We start from the raw sequence: 19,158 nt of genomic DNA on the forward strand, positions 1-19,158 counted from the left end.
CTAGTCTTTGCTCTTTTAACATCCAAAGTACAATCAACAACACAAGCAAAAAACCTGCCAAGCGAAACGTTATAGTTAGCTAATGGAACTATTTTTCCCTTGCAAGAGTAAAATGATGTTACTGCATGCAGTTATGTTACTGCATGCATGTTTTCTGCACACACAGCACACATGTACTTGCTAAACTGGGGGTTTCTGTGGAGGGGGACTTTTCAGTCATTCATGGGCTAACAACAGGCTTGTTGTCCATCTGAAAATGTTGATCAGTGCACCATCGCCTCCTGCTTGTGGTGTTAGATTGGTTTAGAAATTTCACTTTCAGTTTGTTTCCACTCTAATAAGTCTACATTCCCACCCACATTTAGCCCAGAGTTTCTCATGTGCACCCAGACATTTTTATGAGATCACATCCGGCCCCACAAGACTAATATGCTCAGTACATTTTTTTTTTATTTTTTAAATTGAAAGGTTTTTGAAATTGAGCATTTCATTTTGGCCAAAAAAGAGTACATGCTCCATTGAATATTATTGTAATGAATTATAAGTGATTGTAATCATTCCAAAATCAACAGTTGAATCATCACCTTCAGATGCATCATGCATTTTTACACTCCTACTACCAGCACCCATTTATGTGAATAAATATTTTCAGTGGTTTAAGTGTTGCCTCTGTTACCCTCTCTTCTGTAGGTCTGACTGTGCTTCAGAAGATCCTGGACACTGCTGCAGAAAAAACCTGGCAGGTCACATCCATCAACTTCGACACTCTAACAGAAGCAGCCTTCCTGAAAGCTATCCAGGACCTGGACAATAAAAAAGAATACAAGATCATTTTGGATTGTGAGCTGGAGAGACTTAACTCCATCCTCAACCTGGTAAGTGTCCCCACATCTCCTTATTGACTGATAGCCATAACAAGTCATAGTGAGCTAGACAAGTGAAAGACTTCATCTAGATCAGCAACTATTGGATTTACACTCACACAAAAGTTTCGGCCCCTCTGGTCAAATTGCATAGAAATATGTTTAAATTACTGATTACTGTTTGTTTGCTGAATTTAACATATTGGAAACTTTCCAATGTCGTTTTATTTGCTGTGTTTAAATGTTTGCACACCACTTTTCTGTCCATTTGAATCAAATTAGTTCTATCTGTTTCCATCATTGTTAACATTAGGATCAAGCATTTGAAATACTAGTTATGGAGGCTTCAGTTAGTTTTAGAGGTTGGATTTATGTAAATATACTTTGTTAGGCATGACTGAAGACATCTCTGTGCTGTTAGAATGAACCAGATGTAAAGCTCTAATGAGGATTTATTTGGAAACAAATTTTTGCACTGTTTTAAGTTTGTCTAGATACAATCTCTTGAGTGAATCGATATGATATGATTTTGCACTGTGATTTCTCATGGACGTGTATCTGATATTGAGAGTTGAAATAGTGTTATGTTGATGGTCAATATTCTTTCAGTTCAGTCTTCGAGGCTGTTGCGTCCGTCTAGCCTCCATAACTTTTTTTTTTCTTAAAGGAAGCCACCCAACAGTATTCACGTGAAACACAAATGCAAATGTATGCCCAGTTTTAAAGGGTGGAGAAACTTAAGCACAAAACTGGCCACTGTTAGTAGCTCAAAGTTTAGTAAGTTGAGAATTATAGTAAATTTAGTGTATTAAGAAATATATTGTAGCATTGGCGCAGAAGAAGTACTGGACAACATGGCGCATATGGGCCTAGCCCAGCGCTACCCCAACATGAAACACAGGGAGGGGGTAATGCGGGAGGACACGATGTTTGAACACACAAAGCCCACCCTCCTCTGAGACAATTCAAGACGCAATGGCTACTTCAATATTTACAACAACTGCTGTAACTAATGTCCTTTTTCAGCCGGGAGCATGGAGCATTCCGAGAGCCACTGTGCATGGCCATACCCGCTAAGCTCCTCATGGCAAAGCAGCCCATGGTGGACGCCACAATATAATCAGCCACACTTCTGATATACCTGTCCATTGTCTGCGTAGTCTTCCCAAATTTTGCACAACCCCCCTTCAGTCTGCATCCAATTTGCACCTGAAACTGGCACAAAGGCTTTATACGTTGGGTACTGACTCCATTGGTGTTGATTAATTTACATGTAGTTTATCTCTAAGAAACTGATTGGGGCTTTAAGATATTCCAGAATTATTACTGCATTTATAAATGCCAAAACATGAGATGAACTTATCATCTTAAAGCAGAAAGCACTGAATGTTCACAGCCAAATAAACAGATTTGACATTCAGAAGCCTATATCAGGCTCTGTCTGTGTTGATCACATATGTAGGGATCCTATACTCAGCTCTGGTCTCTATGCTTATGCTGTGTGGACAGGAGCCAAAGTGGAATCAATAGCAAAAAGTGCAGAAAACTCGTTTTTTTTTTTACTTTCTCTTTGTTTGCATGTGCATTTAATCCATAATATTCTTGATCAGAAGTCCAGATTACTTTTTTTCAGGGACGTCATGTTTTTTCAAAAGCTTGAAAAGCTCACAGTTGATGAGTAAAGCACAATTGAATCATCTGTGTTACATTAACTTATGCAGAGGTCATTTGGTTCTACTCCTAGATGCCTAGGGCAAACTCTGTAGGTGATTTTGTAATGGTGCTTGCCAAATTTACAGCTAAAGCTGGTTTGATTACCACTGCTTGTGCTCAGAAGTGAATTAATTACTTCCTAAACCTTATTGGCAGAACATGGTCCATAGGGGAACCTATGAGAATGAGATTTTTGAGCATGAGCAATAGTGTAATAAAACCATTATGACCTTTTTCTCAGCAAGTTTGGCAGGTTTTGATGCTTGGAGACCAGGCTAAGTTTATTTGGTTAGGGATCACAGACAGGGTTTTAGTATTTTCCAAGGATTCTAGCGGATCGCTATAGCTCACAGGTGCCTGTGTAGGCCTGGTGCACATGTAGTCATTAAGGCTTATAATTGGGCTTCCCATGGAGACAGATGCCAAATCTTCTCCCCTAGCCCTTCTTGTGCGATTCCAGCTGCCCCCCACAGTCTGCTGAGCACAGATATTCCACACCTAGGGAGGAACGGAAGGTGCGCAATTAAACTCCTGAAAGATGGAACCAATTAGTTTCTAAGTGGGGAGGGGGCATGCTGAAAGTTACATTATGAACAACAGAAATGTGGAGATATGCTGTATGCAGATGATGAGCTTAAATGTGTTATTGTGTTTTGCTTTTCAGATTGCAGCCCAAAGAAAGAACTTAAAGAATTATCACTTTATACTGGCAAACCTGGTAAGTAAGTCTTGTCACTCAAACGGTATATTGAATTTTCCTTTATCTAAATTGTACATCATTTCCACCTGCATAAAATATAGTACTTTAACACAAGTTTTACACAGTCTTTTGCTTACTTTTGGCAATAATTGATGTCCATTATCTGCCCACAAATGCATTCTTTCATAGCAACTAATGCAAGGTTGGACAAGCTTTACAGAATGTTGGCAAGATCTTGTTCAGCGTAATCAATTTAAGTTTAAATTCGGTACAATGATAAGTTCATCTTGAATTTTCACTTTAAAATGCTGTGCTACTGAGCTCTTCAGGTTTAGTGAGATTTCTGCCAGTGCATATATGGGTGGATAGGTCAGTTGTGTTGGTGTGATTTATTTTATTCATGTGAAAATAATGTACACATTTGAATCAAGTAAATTCACTTAGAGCTGTTAAACGATTCAAACAATTCATTGCAATTGATCACATTATTTTTGTGGTTAATCAAGATTAATCACATTTGTCTTATTTGCTCAAATTTGACTCTGAGGAGACAATAGGAGTGGACGAAATAAGCTTCATCAGAATATATTTATTACTTTCAGTATTCTACATGAACATAAACCTAAAATCACATGTACACAGGGTGAACATGGAGGTGAATGGAGGTTTCCAGTTTTCATCACTGATGTCCAGTGAGAGCAACAGTGGCTGCATGTTCCATCTCTTCTGTGTTTATAGCAGCTCTCATACCATTAAGTCTTGATTTGAGGGGAAATGTAGAGTTTGCCCTTTGCTGTTGCTTTTGTTTTTTGACTACTTGTTGATTTATGTGTAGTTCTTGTGCCAGCACTGTCCAGTGTAGTCTTCCGAAAGCTAATGTTACTGATATTACTGATATCGCCAGCATCAGTGGTGTGTTGATATTTCAGACTCAGAGTACTTCAGTGATAAATCCACAGCATTGCAGTAGCTGGCAATACCTTTGGTTTTATCAGGAGCTGCTCTAGAGATTATCAAGAGTCAATCATAGCAACAGCACATGAGCAGCTGATCTTCAGGCTGGAACTACAGACAGTTTGAAGGGTTAAATCAAGAAATGTGTTAACAGTATTAAATAATATTAATGATGTTAATAATTCACCATACTGTCACATTATTCACTGCATTACATGTTCAGTGTGCCTCATCAACCTCTGCTGGTCCAAGACACTGAACTCTCTTAGCTTTAGGACACAACCTGTCAAGATATCTTTAGCACATCAGCTCTGACGGTAAGGTAAATGTTCAGGCAAATTGATCATGGTGTACTACAATTTTCATGTTCTTACTCTGCCTCATTTTTGAGTGACCAGAGCGGCTGTGCTTTTAAATGCAGAACACAATGGAGACAGATTGCGGATTACCTGCTGAGCCAGGAATTATTATCCTTGCTTCTCCTGGAAGGCATCAACATCAGACGTCTTTTCTTCTGCAGCTGGGGGAGAGTTGGTGTGTGTGTGTGTGTATATGTGTGTGTAGGAGGGTGTAGGAGTGGTGGTCTGGGAAGACTTGTTGTTTTAAGGCTTCCAGCATCTGTGTTTCTTTCCCTCTGTGTTGCCTGAATGATGCAGTTCTATCACACAGCTTTATGTAAAGTTTATATAACCACTGCAGCACTGAAATGTGCAGGATAAGGAGTCAAATTCCATCACTCATTGTTCCCAGTCACTGTTTATTTGCACAGCTGATAAAACTCATATAACACACACCGTGATGGTGGCTGCAGGAGCCACAGTAAGACCTCTGTAGTATTAGCCCTGCAGGAATTAAATCAGCTGAAGTGCATTGCTCCTTACTGCAGTATCGTTGACAACACAGCAAGCTTTGAGTAGTATCACTAGGTATGATAAGAAATCGTGTAACCCTCAAATCTGCTGAAATAGAAGTTATCTGGTGCCACTACTCGATGTAAAGTGATGAGGGTAGAAAGATGCCTGCTACTTTCATGCCGGCACAATCATGCATGCATGTGTGAAAGTGTTGGGGGAAGTGGAATAGACACATTGGTTTGGTGATTAAAGAAATATACCAGCATTTTTTAACCTAATCTCGCTTTTGCATCTGTATCAAACTGACAGTTTTTATTGTTTAAGCCTTAAACAAGAGAAAATGGATATGCCGGTGTTCTTGGACAAAGGAACATACCTGTGGTCACTTGCATGTGCACCACTTCAGCGAAGTAACTTAAGTGGAAAAGGAAAAATAAATCCACAATGAGAAATTGAGTTTGACATTTACAAAACTCACATTTACAGCTTTAAATTGATCCTTTAATCAATATTCAAGATGGTTTATGCAAGTGGGCACTGGACCTTAATTCATACAAAGTCGTCACAAAATTGATCACATATTGGTCAAAAAAATTGCAAATACTTCTCCGTGTTCCCTCCTCACCCCGTCCAGTCTTTTAGCCCCATCACTATATTACTCATGAATCACTGGATATTTTTGCTTCTGGAAAAGTAATCTGATACAGAATTTCAGTTATAGCTTTTAAAGCAGAAAACACATGCTTCACATAAACGTTTACTGATAAGAGGTTAGCAACTGCTTAGCTTGTTTGGTGTCAATGGATTTTTTGTTCTTTTTAAGTAAAGGGAAACACGTTGAAATTATTGTCCGGGCCAGGGATCGGCAACATGCGTCTCTTTTACTGCCCTGTTGCTGATCCACAGCCGAATTAGATTTTTAGGTAAAAGAAAGAAAGAAATAATCGTTCTTTGCAGTAAAATAAAGCTCTGCTGATCATTGTAACACAGTTTTAACCATAAACGGTCTTAAATGCTGGAGTTAATGTATAACTGCTAATTCACCCTTTAACCCTGAAGACTGGAGCCCAGGCTGCAGGTCACCATAGCAACGCAGATAACAATCTCGCCTAGCCAGTAGCTAATGAAATGGCAAAGAGAAAGATTTAAGACAAACATTGATAATTTTCAGACAAATTGACTTATTTGCATTTATAATCACTCCAGCTGGTTTCCTGATATGTATAATCTGCAGCTAGAAACTGTCAGACACTAAAAAGTCACAAAGCTGAAGTCAGATTCTCATTGCCAGCTTCTCGTTTGCCAGCTTCTTGTTAAAAATTTCCCATTCCACCTTAAATGGTACAGCAGTTACATTCTGGTGCCTCAGGCACCATTTAAGGTAGAACGTGGAAAATTCAAGCAAGAAGCTGGTGAATGAGAAGCTGACTACAGCCTCATAAAAAAGTCAAACGCTGGGAGACATGTTACAAAAAACTATTCTACTTTTGAGGGAAAGTATCCTGCCAGAGATGCGAGAAAAGCGGCTAAAACTGAGATAAAGCTTAAAGCAGACCAAAGTAAGTCTGCGCTTTCGTTTAGATTTTTTAGCCTATACTATTACATTAGCACATACTGACACATATTTACAGCCAAGATGGTAAAATGGACATAAAATGTTGTGGCTCCCAAGGTGGTTTGATTTTTGTTGAAAGGGCAAAATGCTCTTTTTAACATTTGGGTTGCCGACCCCTGGTCTGGGCTATTTGACTGTGGAACGCTGCGGCAACTAGAGATTAGGTTGAAAAATGCTGTTCCTTTTATTAGCCAACCAGATTACTTGTCTGGTATTTTTAAATAGCCTCACAAAGTGCAATAGTTGAACTCAGAAAGGGAATGCCAGTAGTATTTTACTAAAGAGACAGGTGCACCATCTTTCTTTACCTTTGAATCCTGCTTCTCACAATATTGGTTTAGTCTGTTAACTCTATTAAATTAGAGCAAATTAAGTGGAGATAGGCAGCTCCCAAGAAAATAATAGTCAAAATAGAGTGTGTGCAAGGCACTTAATACACTGGAAATGCTCTGTATCTTGACGTTTGAGTGTCATGGGGTTTACACTCTGCATATGCACTTCTTATGCTCATCAAGTAAGGAAGGAGCTAGTTAGTATTCAATACATATAAGCCTCCAATTCATTAGGTCGTTGAGCAATAGCATGAACTATCATAACTGTAATCATATCCACTTACTGCCATGTGCTGTCGTACTTCAGCTAATGGCATTATTTAGTGATGCATTACAACTGGGGTGTATTTCCAGTGTGAATTTTGTTTGCGTCTAGCACACAATGCAACAATTTTTAGACAGACTCCTTCACAAAAGTAGAAAAGTTGTGCACTCTACATTGCACAAAGCATTAAATTAACAAAAAGCACTTCATTTATGGTAATAAAAATACCCACATGTCTTAGTGCTGCACTTATACATGGTCAGTAAGATCAGGTCCATTCTCTGAATCTGTTGATATATTCCACAGTGTAATTAAACACTAAAAGGTTAGACCTTTTACATGTAAAAGGTTCAGGTCTCACTGGATGAATTAAGTGGAGCCGAGCCGGTATTTCGCCCAATATGACACCTCTGCTTCCATCTTGGAAGCCTGTGAGGCTGGGAGGTCAGAAATTACATGCCACAGAAAAGTACCATAATTGCTCCAATAGAGCAGTCAACTCATTATATAAATGAGATAGAGAACCATGGAGCATGTATCCCCTGCTATTTTACTTAACAAGTCTTTTTCCATATGTAATTGTGTTCAAATGAACAATTTCAGCAATTTTATTTCTGCTGTAACACTTAGATTGCATAGAGTTTTGCTGTAAAATAAAGTGTAAATGCGTTCCTAATGGAAAATTGACTGGTGAGTGGTTGAATTTTTAAAAAAAAGGCCAAATTACACAAAACTCGTGCACTTTTGAGTGTTTTTTGTAACGTGCAGCATAGCTTCACTTAGGGCTGGGCGATAAAACGATAATAATAATTCTTATGATATAACTTTCCTTGATAGAAATATAGGAAATGTTTGATAAGTGCTCAATATAAAAGACCATTCTCACACGTCCGCGTTCTAGGAACAGCCCTGGTGTCATTGTCTACTGCGAGGATAACGACACTACTTTGCATATTTTAGTATTAGTGCATTCCCAGGCAGCAAAAGTGAAACAAAGAAGTTGGTTCATGCAAGTTACAGCCCTGATTTAAACGAAAGCAAACTGAAGATCCTGTATGTGTGACACTGGACAGTGGGAGAACGCTAGCTTCCCAGGCTAGCTGTTTTTAGCAGCTGGCTAACTTGAAGCAGTGTTCTGTCACTTGCACAGCAAGTACATACCTAAAAGGGAAACATTGTTTGTCTAGTGCGAGAAAATCATACTGCAGTTAAAGCTTTTACACAGCAAGCATCAAATATAGTGTGGTTCTTTTCACCCATCTAACTACTACAATAGCATAGAGAAATCCAAGTGTCTGCTAGCTTGTGTTTGAATACTGTGATCCATCATTGACATACCGAGCCAGCTAATGTTTGCTGTTCGTATTAAGCTGATGTTATTTAGAAACTTAACTGTTTAGCACTTGTAACCAGATAACGTTAGCCTAACACTCGTCACCAAACAGCTAAAAACAATCTGTTTTTCTTTTAAAAATATGAATATTAATATATGAATATAAAAATTGTGGCCGTGCTTTTCCAGCTGGTGAAAACTAACTTTCTCCCATATCCCATGACAGATTTGTGAAATGTTCTGCTGTTTGGCAAGTGTTTGTCATGTTCTGACCATAAAGGATAGTTTAAAACAACAATTAACCACCCAGGAGCAAAAATCTGCCTTTAAACTTGAAAGAAATAACTATTTTGACATTTATTGTGATAATTATCGATATGGACTGATATAAATTTTTGAATCGTGATAACATTTTTAACCATATTGCCCAGGCCTAGCTTCACTATTTCATGCATTTTAGTGGCATTGGAGCCTGATAATTTGGTGTGCAGGATCTATTAGCCTTACACATTTCACAAAATAAATTTCTGTTAGTTTGATATGAAAAGAAGTGTGTTGTGTAACCCATTTTCTTCTGTCGAAATAAAACTTAATCTGGCAAAACACATCTTAAATGGACATGATGATCATTTAACTTGAAAAAAAATCTTTATTCTACAATATTCAGCAGCTGTGTCTTTGTCAGACCCTGATAATATCTGAACACTGACACTTATAGGCAGATTTCTGTAGACTGTCATTGGTGATTTCCTCTGCAACCTATGCTGTTCAAATGTAAATACTGACCCAAAATAGACAGTGCTAGCCCTAAATAGACATCTGAGATTATGTGTCATTTTGTAGTCAGCAACATGCCAAAATAAAGACCACTTGTTTTTCTCTGCAGTGTTTTTGGGAGTCTCCTCTAAGTCTCCTCTCCTCTGTGTTAAATGGTAAATGTTAAAAATGTTCCAGAGCTAGTATGTGCTGTCCTATGTATGTTTTTCCCCTGAACATCACTGGATCCTCTGAATTGAGAGGTCATTAAGAAGTCAAAATACGGACCTACATGCTACCGGCAAGGTAGATTTTGCACACTTAATTGTAAATGTAAGACAACTGCTGTACTTTAGCATAACATTAACTGCTCAACCTGTATGCTATTGCTGCCAGAGTCACTTAACTACTGGGTGTAATGTAAAGCAAGGTTGAACGTAGCATATGGCTGTTGTCGGAAGAAAACCTTGTATCTCCATTTTTGTCGTTTTTCAGTTTTTTAGATAATTTAAAAATACCTGTTGCTCTTTACATTGTATGTACATGTCATGATGAATAGACCGAAATGACCCAAAATGGCAAAACTCTGGTTCCATTGACTGTAAAGTATGTTTCAAGTTATCATTTTGGTGACATGAGGTTTTCTTCCGACAGCAGCGTTATGTTGCTTATAACAATATACCTATTTTGACTATGTAATGCCCTTGTAATTTAAATGATATAGTGATATTCAGAGGAGAAATGGACACAGACAAAATGACTCGGGTCTGGAACTTGGTTAACCAAAGCACTTGGTAATTTTTGAAAAAACCATTCATTTTTTTCATAGAGAAAAATGGCTCAGACCCAGGACTCACCCAGAAGCTATGGATGTTCTATAGATGTTCAGCTTGCCAGCTTAAAGAAGGAAAATATGTCAGAAAACAAAAAAGTAGTACTCACATATGAACAATACTAGGATAATAGCTGTCCAAATGTCCTATGTGGACAGTCATGGAGTCCCAATGAACTGAGAATTCACAATACACATTGTGAAATTCATAATAGTGCTCTGTGAGAAGGGAAAAAGACTCCCCCCCAAACAGCAGTTCCACACCAAACACTTTCTAGCTGAGTGCCTAATTGGATTCAGCAATGATGAAAAAAGATGTCAGCCCATAAATAATGATGATAATAAAGGCCTGCAAGGATGCAACACTTTGTGTGTGAGAGAGACCCATGGGGTTCATTTCAGTCTGAACCGGTTGCCTGAAGAGTACCATGCACTCTTACACAATGAGCTGTTATCACATGATGACTGATACTTTCATAGCATTTGTAATCTGTATGGAAAACACTGTATTATTAGTTGTAAATGTTCTGATCTCTGAAGTGTTGAATTACACACCTGTATCGCATTATGTAATTCATGCAGACCCTTATTGATCAGCTATTATCATTTCATAATCTCTGTTGTCTCAGTGCCTGAGTCTACTTCCAGCCTATTCATTTCATCCTTAAGCTAGATGGATCTCGCTGCATAGAAAAGCTCTGTCATGGAAGCTCTGAGCTAAGAGATAGTGCTGTATGTGTTTGAGCTTGTCTGAGCCACTGAAGGCTCATGTGTGTTTTCTCTCTCCACTGCACGTTTTGTGAAAGTCTAACGCACCTTATAATTAACTCCTCAGCAGGATTAGTCTACCACTGCTGCACTTTTAGAACAGACTGCATTTTGTGTAAACCTGTTTTTTTTCCTCTAAAACATGTTAAGGGCTTAACTTTGAAGGATTATTGCGCATACTTATTGAATTTTAAGTGGGATACTCATCGTCCACTTTACTGGAAACATCTACAGTACCTTGTTCTTGCACACACTCACCTACGTTATAGGTCTGTGATTACAGAGAGTAGCTCATCTGTTGTTCTGTGCTGTTTGTCAGCCATTCTCTGCCTTATTCATGTGACCAGTTTCTGACCACAGGACCACTGTTGACCAGATATTATTTGGATGGTGGATCATTCCCACCATCCAAATAATATCATTCATTATTTGGATGGCGGAGTACATTTTCTCTTTAACAGTAGTTATCATAGTACTTAAATTGTACTTGAGTTCATTTATAATAAAATACTTTTAGTTCACTACTTTAAGGTTTAATAACTGTTAAAGAGTGAAAAACAAATGTTCTTTTCAGCGTGTAAAACAGTTGGAAGAGCGCCCAGTTACATTTAAAAGATTCAGTTCTGAAAGCCAAGCAAAGCACAGCAGTAAGCCAGCTCCAAAAATGCTACAGTTCAGAGCTGTATGTGCTCAGAGACGTGAAGTTTAGCAGAGGTAGTCAGAGGGTAATGTTACCAGCACGCATGAGAAACATAACTTTGCCCAATTTGCCATTTTTTTAATTGAACTAAAGAAAATGACTTTATTTCGAGCTTTAATGCCTCCTGAAACCTGTCAAAATCTTCACTTTTCACAACTTGGCTTCCACCCTGAGGAAGCATACAAGAAATTAGCTGGCTGGCTAACTAATCTTAGCTAAACAGATACTTTGTTCTTTTACTATCTGCTTCTTGATTTGTTGTTTTATAATAACAAGGATGATAAGTATTGATTGCACATAAATGCTGTTGGGTATATGTTTTAGTGCCTATTACCTACTTAATTTAGCTAATGTGTGCTAACATTCAAGTGAATTAATTGGCTGTAGGGCACTACTATTACATTATTAATTGGGTAGTCTATTATTAAGTAATCTGATTTTCAAAAGGTCTAACAAAAAATAATAATAAAACAGTAACAAACTATGCATAGCTTACAATGTAAACATCTAACCATGAAATGCATGTAATTTAATGCCTTATGCAGTACAAAGAAAGATAAAATGTTAATAATGTACACAAGCAGAACACAATGTGATGTGAGTCTCAAGACTCAAAACTCATTTTTATTATTTTTTTTCCTTGTAATATCATATTTTGCTTTTATGTTATTTTCAGTGACATAGCTAAAACAGCTCAGAAATAATTTCAAACTGTGATTGTGAATATACACAGAAGTAAACTCAATGTAAATGTTTTAGTATTTTTTCAATAAACAGCTTATTTACTCTTACTTGAGTAAGACCTTCACTGATACTTTTAAGTCACTACAGTAACAGTACTCTTACTTAAGTAGGAATTTTCAGTACTCTTTCTACCCCTGCATGGTTCACTGAAACTGACCACTGATGAAGGGTTAGAGAATAACCAACACAGATCATGCCTCAACAAAAGGCTACAGTCTCTAACTGTATACCAGCAAAGCAGAGTTATAAGGTAGCCAGTGAGTGTATTTTAAACACTGCTATAGTTTTAACACATTAATCTAAAAGGTTCTGAAGTTGGATTTGCTCTGGCTCTTTTGCTGAGGCCTTGATCGTTTTTGCTCTCAGGGCTTCATGGACCTAAACTTCACGGAGTTCAGGAAGGGCGGGGCTAATGTGACAGGCTTCCAGCTAATGAACTACACGGAGCCCATGGTCAGCAGGACCATACAAGAGTGGCTGGAGTTTGACAGTAAAGACCTGAAAAGTCCTAAGAGGAGGCTTAAGGTAAAACACATTATCAGTGGCTACTGTTTCAGGAGAAGATTTGCAATTACGCTCTTAAAAATAAAGGTTTCTAAATGGTCCATGGCTTGGATGTACAGTTTTAGGAAAAATCTTTAAGCGGTAGGAAAATCTTTAAGCCGTATAAATACCTTTACATTATGTGGACGTTGTTTAACTTTGAATGACTCTTTACACTCACACATCTTATTTCTAAAAATGATTCTTCAAAGAACTATCCATTGAAAAGTTCTTTACAGTAAGGGGTCTCAAACATTTTCATGCCAGGACCCACATGTAGAGGTGGTGTTTGTCTTGCAACTCACCACTTGCAAGTCCACACAGCAGAGTTGTTTGCGCTTCTGGCTGCATTCAGACAGCAGAGCTTGTTTCCACTCAAAATGCCGTTGTAGCCACACAGATTCCTTGGGCTTGTGAAAATTGCTAATGTTCAGGTGGGCTGAATAAAACGAATCCTGCTGGACTTTTCCTCCTCATCTTTCTCCTCCGAAAAGAAGTGCAATAAGTACTAGTTTCTTCAGTCTATCCAATTGGTTTTAGCTCTTCTCTCGAGGGGAAAACTATATACTCATCAGGGCAGGTCTCTCACGACCCACTCGTTCCCACAATGCGACCTATAGTTAGAAAACCACTTCTTCAGACAACCAAAAGTCATCCTTCTGTGGCATTATCGAAAAGATTTATTTTTAATAAAATAATTTTTATAGTATAGCACTAACAGACATGGGCCTGGATTCACATACACTGCTGAATTCCCCCTAAATTCCTGCATATGCAACATTTTGGTGGTTTTCAGTGGAAAACCCGTGCTGATAGTGTGATTTAATACAGTTTTATTCTACTATTCCACTCTAAGGATCTATTGGCGAGTCCAAACTTCCTTTCCTCACTCCCAGAACGATATGGTAGCTATATGGTATTTACAGAATAATTCATTGAAGTTATGAATAATAGACTTTTAATTAATAATAGAGTAATAATTCTAGGGTTTAAAGTTAATGCATGTGGAACTGAGTGCTCTTAAAAGGACTTAGGGTTTTCTGAGTCTTTTAAAGGGAAATAACAAACTTGCTGTCAAAATGTTGCATCCTCAATTCTGATGGAACAGATTCAATGTTTTCCCTGCTTCAACAAACCTGTTTCAACTCATCAGTTAATCATCATTCGAATAAAAATAGTTGGAGGAGGAAAAACACTGAACTGTGCCAGATTTGCGTTTGAGAATCTCTTGTTTGTCCTCTTCTGTTGCTGTAACACTCACTGGTGTCTCTGTGGGGTTTACTCAGTACACTGGAGCGCTCACCTATGACGGTGTGAGCGTTATGGCCACTGCCTTCCAGAACCTCAGGAAGCAGCGCATCGACATCTCTCGGCGGGGGAACGCAGGCGAGTGCCTGGCCAATCCTCCGGCGCCATGGGGCCAAGGCATTGACATCCAGAGAGCACTTCAGCAGGTAACTCACATGCATGAATACACTGCTGACTGCGCTGCAATGATTTCTAATCCGTTCTCTGATGATCAGGTGAAGCATGAGAGAAAGAGCTTTTAAAGGGGGTTGAACTGTGGTGGCTTACATTTATACAATGGCAGTCAGAAAGAATTGCTCCGATGCACTTATAAGAATGCACTGTTGTAGGGCTGTCGTGATTGCTCGATTTATGTCCATTATTCAGTGAAAAAAAATTCAGTTAAAACTGACCTTTTTCATAAATTGACTGTGATTAGATTCATTTTCTTGTTGATAATACATACTGTCGCTGTCTCAAGAAAAACGTGTCTTAAAGTAGTAACTGCACAGGAGAATGCAAAAACATTCTCATGGATGCACTGATTTGTTCATATTGCCATATAATATCTGTTCAATGACTTCCTAATAGGGCTGAACAATTTGAAGAAAATATCTAATTGCAATTTTTCTGACCAATATTGTTACTATAAATAGCAAAAATTTTCAATAAATTGAAGTCCAGGGCTGTTATTTTAGCCAAGAAGAGGAGCATAATCCCTTTTTCTGGCTTGAAGCTTGAACACCGAACAAAGAGGTTGGTATAGTGTAGTGGGTAACACCTCTGCCTTCTATGCTGTAGACTGGGTTTCAGTGCACCCCCCCCACTTCGGGCAAGCACTCTACACTTTACCAATAAGAGTCCTTATGCAAGACTCCAAACACTTCCTTCACCTACCTGTGTAAAAGATCAAATTGTAAGTCGCTCTGGATAAGAACAATTGCCAAATGCCATAAATGTAAATGTGGTATACCTGACCGCCAGTTAGTGTGACTGTGTCACAGCACCTGCTTCTAAAACTTAAGCCAATGTTGATGGTAATGTAGGCTATAAATAAAATTGCAGCTCCTGGCACTCGATTAACTTGATTAAAATAATTAATCTTTCAGCCCGACTTCCTAGATTCTTAAAAATCTTTGCACTTTGAAAAGCTATGCATGGTTCTTTATTGTTCAGTTAAATCCAGATTACATGATTAATCATCAAAATAATTGCTAGATTACCTGACTGGTAATGTAATCTATGACAGAATGTGTGAGTGGAGTGGAGTGACAGAAATTTCTGTTCCTCGCTTTAAAACGTTCTGTGTTATCTTCACTCTAACTCCCCTCTGGGTTTTCCGTTTCCTGTTCCTCGCTTGCTTCCTACTCGTACCTTTGAGAAAACCCGCTCCATATGATTTATTCTTATTATGTTTATTTTAGGTACTGGGCATGAAATCAACTTCACTTCATGAATTGTGTAATGAGAAATTGGTTAAACATTCTGTGCTATACAGGTATTTTCCAGTAGCTATAGGTTTGAAACGATTGCCCGTTTCATCAGTATTTGTTCAAACGAACAATAAAACAAAAACACTGGCAAAAAAAGAAATAGACCGCACTGGAGTTTAGCATTACTCAGAAGAAGCTGTTTTATTGGTCAAAAGTAGCTGAAGGAAATTGGTAGGCTTTCATGTCGGATGAGTAACGTAATGGCAACTGCCTCAGATGGGCTAATAAGCTAAAATACTGGTACAACCCCAGATGCTGATGGAGACTTATGGTCTTTTACTGGTGTTTTTCATCCTCTTTGAATGATGTGCCATGTTAGTTTGTCAGAGATACATATTTTAACTGTTTTTGTTTCAAACATCAGCCTAGCCTATTTAGCTTTCTTTATTTTTGAGTAGCAAAGTATAACATAGCATAATTACTCGCAAATAAGATCAATTACGTTAAAACACAGTTCGGCATTTTACTGAATTGTTGGCGTGTATGTTCTCTTAATTTTCCCGTGATGAAAAGCAAATGACCTGAAGGGCAACGAAAGGCTGACACCCAGCTCCCTAGTGCCTGAGATGGCTAGGGGGCTAGGAGCCCCCCCGTCTCCGGGCTCCTTGATCCGGGCAAAGACACGCCACTCAGATTTTTACGTGCTCTGATCAAAAGTGACACTTCTATGTTAATGTTCAGCAACTGTTTTTTATGTGTTTAAAGAATTTACCATTCCCATTCACTAAAAGGAGGATAACCACAAAAACAAGGCCATTCCCTTTAATAGTTTGATAGCATGTCTTTAAAGGTCATATGTCTGTAGGGGCTGCATAGGAAGGATGCGCTCTTTGTCCAGCCAAAGAGCCAGTGTGACTGCAGGTTTTTCTTCTTCCAGCCAAGCAAGAGCACACAACTCACAATTGTTTGAAAACTCAGAATTAATTAAGTGGGATTAGGGATTCTTGCAGCTGCTTGGTTAGAATGAAAACCTTCAGTGCCACTTGCCCTCAGTTGGACAGTTGTGACTCAGTCGCTCAAATATTTCTGAGTCATCTATTCTTAGATGTTTGCATTTATATTTTGTTGTGTGTCAGCAGTTATTACAAGAGAATGATGCTTTAGCAATTTGATGTCATATCGAAAACTTAAGTTAAGTTTTACATGTATTTATTTAATACCATTTGATAACACCAGTTTCCCTTTATGCTGGTAAACTTTTCATGATGAATGGACAAGAAGGAATGGTCCAAAATAAATAGTGTGGAATAAAATCTCTTTATATTAATGCTCATTAAGTTCATAAAGTTCATAATTTTTTTCTTTTGTCTATAAAGTTACTGACATAAGGTGCCAGATATACAATAGCCTCCTTAAGAAAAACTTAGAAAGGATCTTTAGACAAACATTAAGAAGTTCTTAAGAAAGTAGTTAAATGCAATTTTTAGCAAGCAATAACTAGAATTGATGATGGAGGAAATAGATATGAAAAATCCTCCTTAGAAAATATGATAAGCTGAGAGGTTGCAGTTTTAGATGCTTGTCTTGTCAACTTTACAGTCTGAGGTAAAAAGTGTAAGTTATCACTTGTTCCCAGAATTATTATTGAGAGAAATGTTTTAGTAATTTAAAATAAAGACAATTCTTAAGATGTTTTTGGAAGAATAACAATTTATCTTAACTTTTTTCTTAAGTATGACATTAAAAACCATTTATGAAAATTTTCTTTCTTAAGACAGTTTTGTGAACCCAGCCTCAGGTTTTGTTATGACAGCAATGAAGTATTTTTGACTGTCAATGTATTATCTCTCTCTCTCCCTCTCTCCCTCTCTCTCTCTCTCTCTCTCTCTCTCTCTCTCTCACCCTTCCTTGTTCTTTCTCCAGGTGCAATTTGAAGGTCTAACAGGCCATGTGCAGTTCAATGAAAAAGGACATCGGACCAACTTTACTGTCAATGTAATGGAGCTCAGCCCAAGTGGACCAAAGAAGGTAAATCACACAAATGCAGCAGCTTCTCTCTGCCTGTTACTAACCATGATGTTACATCCAAAAGCCCACATCCCAATAGGGGGCTGGAGGGTTTAATCAACTGGGTGGGAATGAAGGTTCACAGAATGCATCCAATGCAACTTGGCCTGTAAATCTCAAACATGAATGGAATTAAAACATATATAATGGGCATCTAAAGTGATGTCACATAGCATCATTAATCCAAAGTGGATGAAAAGATGGATGTCAGTTTTACTAGGGAGATGATGTAATTTTTTTTTGTATTTAATGGGGGACTGATATCCCCTCACATCCCCCTTCAAATCCTGCTTACACCACATACAGTATTTACGATTCTTTCAATTGTATGCTCACAATTGCACACATATCTTTGGCTGTGCAGGACATCTATGTATTTCCGTTCAGCTGTCGTTTCAGCGTCTGCCAGCTCGCGTGATTAGCTGTAGGTAGCGCCTCAGTGTTATCTCAGAGGAGAGCAGTGAGAGTGAAGTGTTAGTCACTGGAGGGGTGAAAGGGGTGTGCATGCATTTCAAGTGATTGCGCTTCTTCTTAAGCCTCCAATATGAATATTTATCACCCTAAAAATAGCTGCGCCAAAAGTTCTTGCATTCTCTCTGCCATGATATTCTTCTCTTCTGTGCACAGGTGGGTTACTGGAATGAAAACGAAAAGTATGTGAGCACAGCGACGTACACCCACATACTTGATGAAACATTCGGCTTGCAGAACAGGACGTACGTAGTCACTACAATCCTAGTAAGTGTCTCTCGCATCAGATCTGTTGTTTGTGACTGACTAATTTTGGCATGATCTACCTTCCATAGCCATCACACCAGCTTTCAATCAAATTCTGGTTGATGTTCCCTCCTGTCAACAGTATGTCCACTATGTCTATGGTCTTCTGCCACTCATTTGCTCTGGCAGGGCTATGTGTATAAAGTCAAGACTTTCTTTGTTGTATGGCAGCAAGGTCTGTCCTATTTACTTCTCTTTGAAGGCTGTCCCAGAAAAGCCCCTCGTTGTGGCCACATCTCATCAGTGCAGCAAATTTCTTTTTGTATACTATAGTTGCTGCACTGTTTGAAGAGTTCAGCCCTCCTCAGAGGGATTTATTAGTTGCCGATGTTTGTCAGCAGCAAGGTGTGTGTTTGTGTGTGTGTGTGTGTGTGTGTGTGTGTGTGTGTGTGTGTGTGTGTATGAGAGAGAGAGAGGAAGCCCTATCAGTAGCTATACAAATAGAATAGCAATGCACAGATGAATAGCTTTAAATTTAATTAACCTTAGAAGACAACATATGCTTACTGTCCCTCAGGTACCGGTCCTGGTTTTGGCAAGCTTGACTGCCTTTAAAGGGTACTTCCACCAATTTCTCAAACATACTTAAGATGTGAACTAATATTTAACATATTTAAGATGT

The 19,158-nt window shown here is 38.4% G+C and overlaps 1 protein-coding gene across 2 annotated transcripts in view; it reads left to right on the forward strand.

Annotated features, from left to right (window-relative positions):
• The window catches only part of gria1b (glutamate receptor, ionotropic, AMPA 1b), an 87,100-nt gene that overhangs the window by 30,333 nt on the left and 37,609 nt on the right, over nucleotides 1–19,158 (forward strand). For both annotated transcript variants that reach the window (XM_036587952.1, XM_036587953.1), the window contains exons 4-9: nucleotides 691–875; nucleotides 3,241–3,294; nucleotides 12,796–12,954; nucleotides 14,259–14,426; nucleotides 17,616–17,720; nucleotides 18,387–18,497. In XM_036587952.1, coding sequence (XP_036443845.1) covers nucleotides 691–875; nucleotides 3,241–3,294; nucleotides 12,796–12,954; nucleotides 14,259–14,426; nucleotides 17,616–17,720; nucleotides 18,387–18,497 — 782 coding nt within the window. The remainder of the gene's footprint in view (nucleotides 1–690; nucleotides 876–3,240; nucleotides 3,295–12,795; nucleotides 12,955–14,258; nucleotides 14,427–17,615; nucleotides 17,721–18,386; nucleotides 18,498–19,158) is intronic.

The sequence above is a fragment of the Colossoma macropomum genome, unplaced genomic scaffold (genome assembly GCF_904425465.1).
Source record: "Colossoma macropomum unplaced genomic scaffold, Colossoma_macropomum, whole genome shotgun sequence".
In the NCBI taxonomy this organism is placed as follows: domain Eukaryota; kingdom Metazoa; phylum Chordata; class Actinopteri; order Characiformes; family Serrasalmidae; genus Colossoma; species Colossoma macropomum.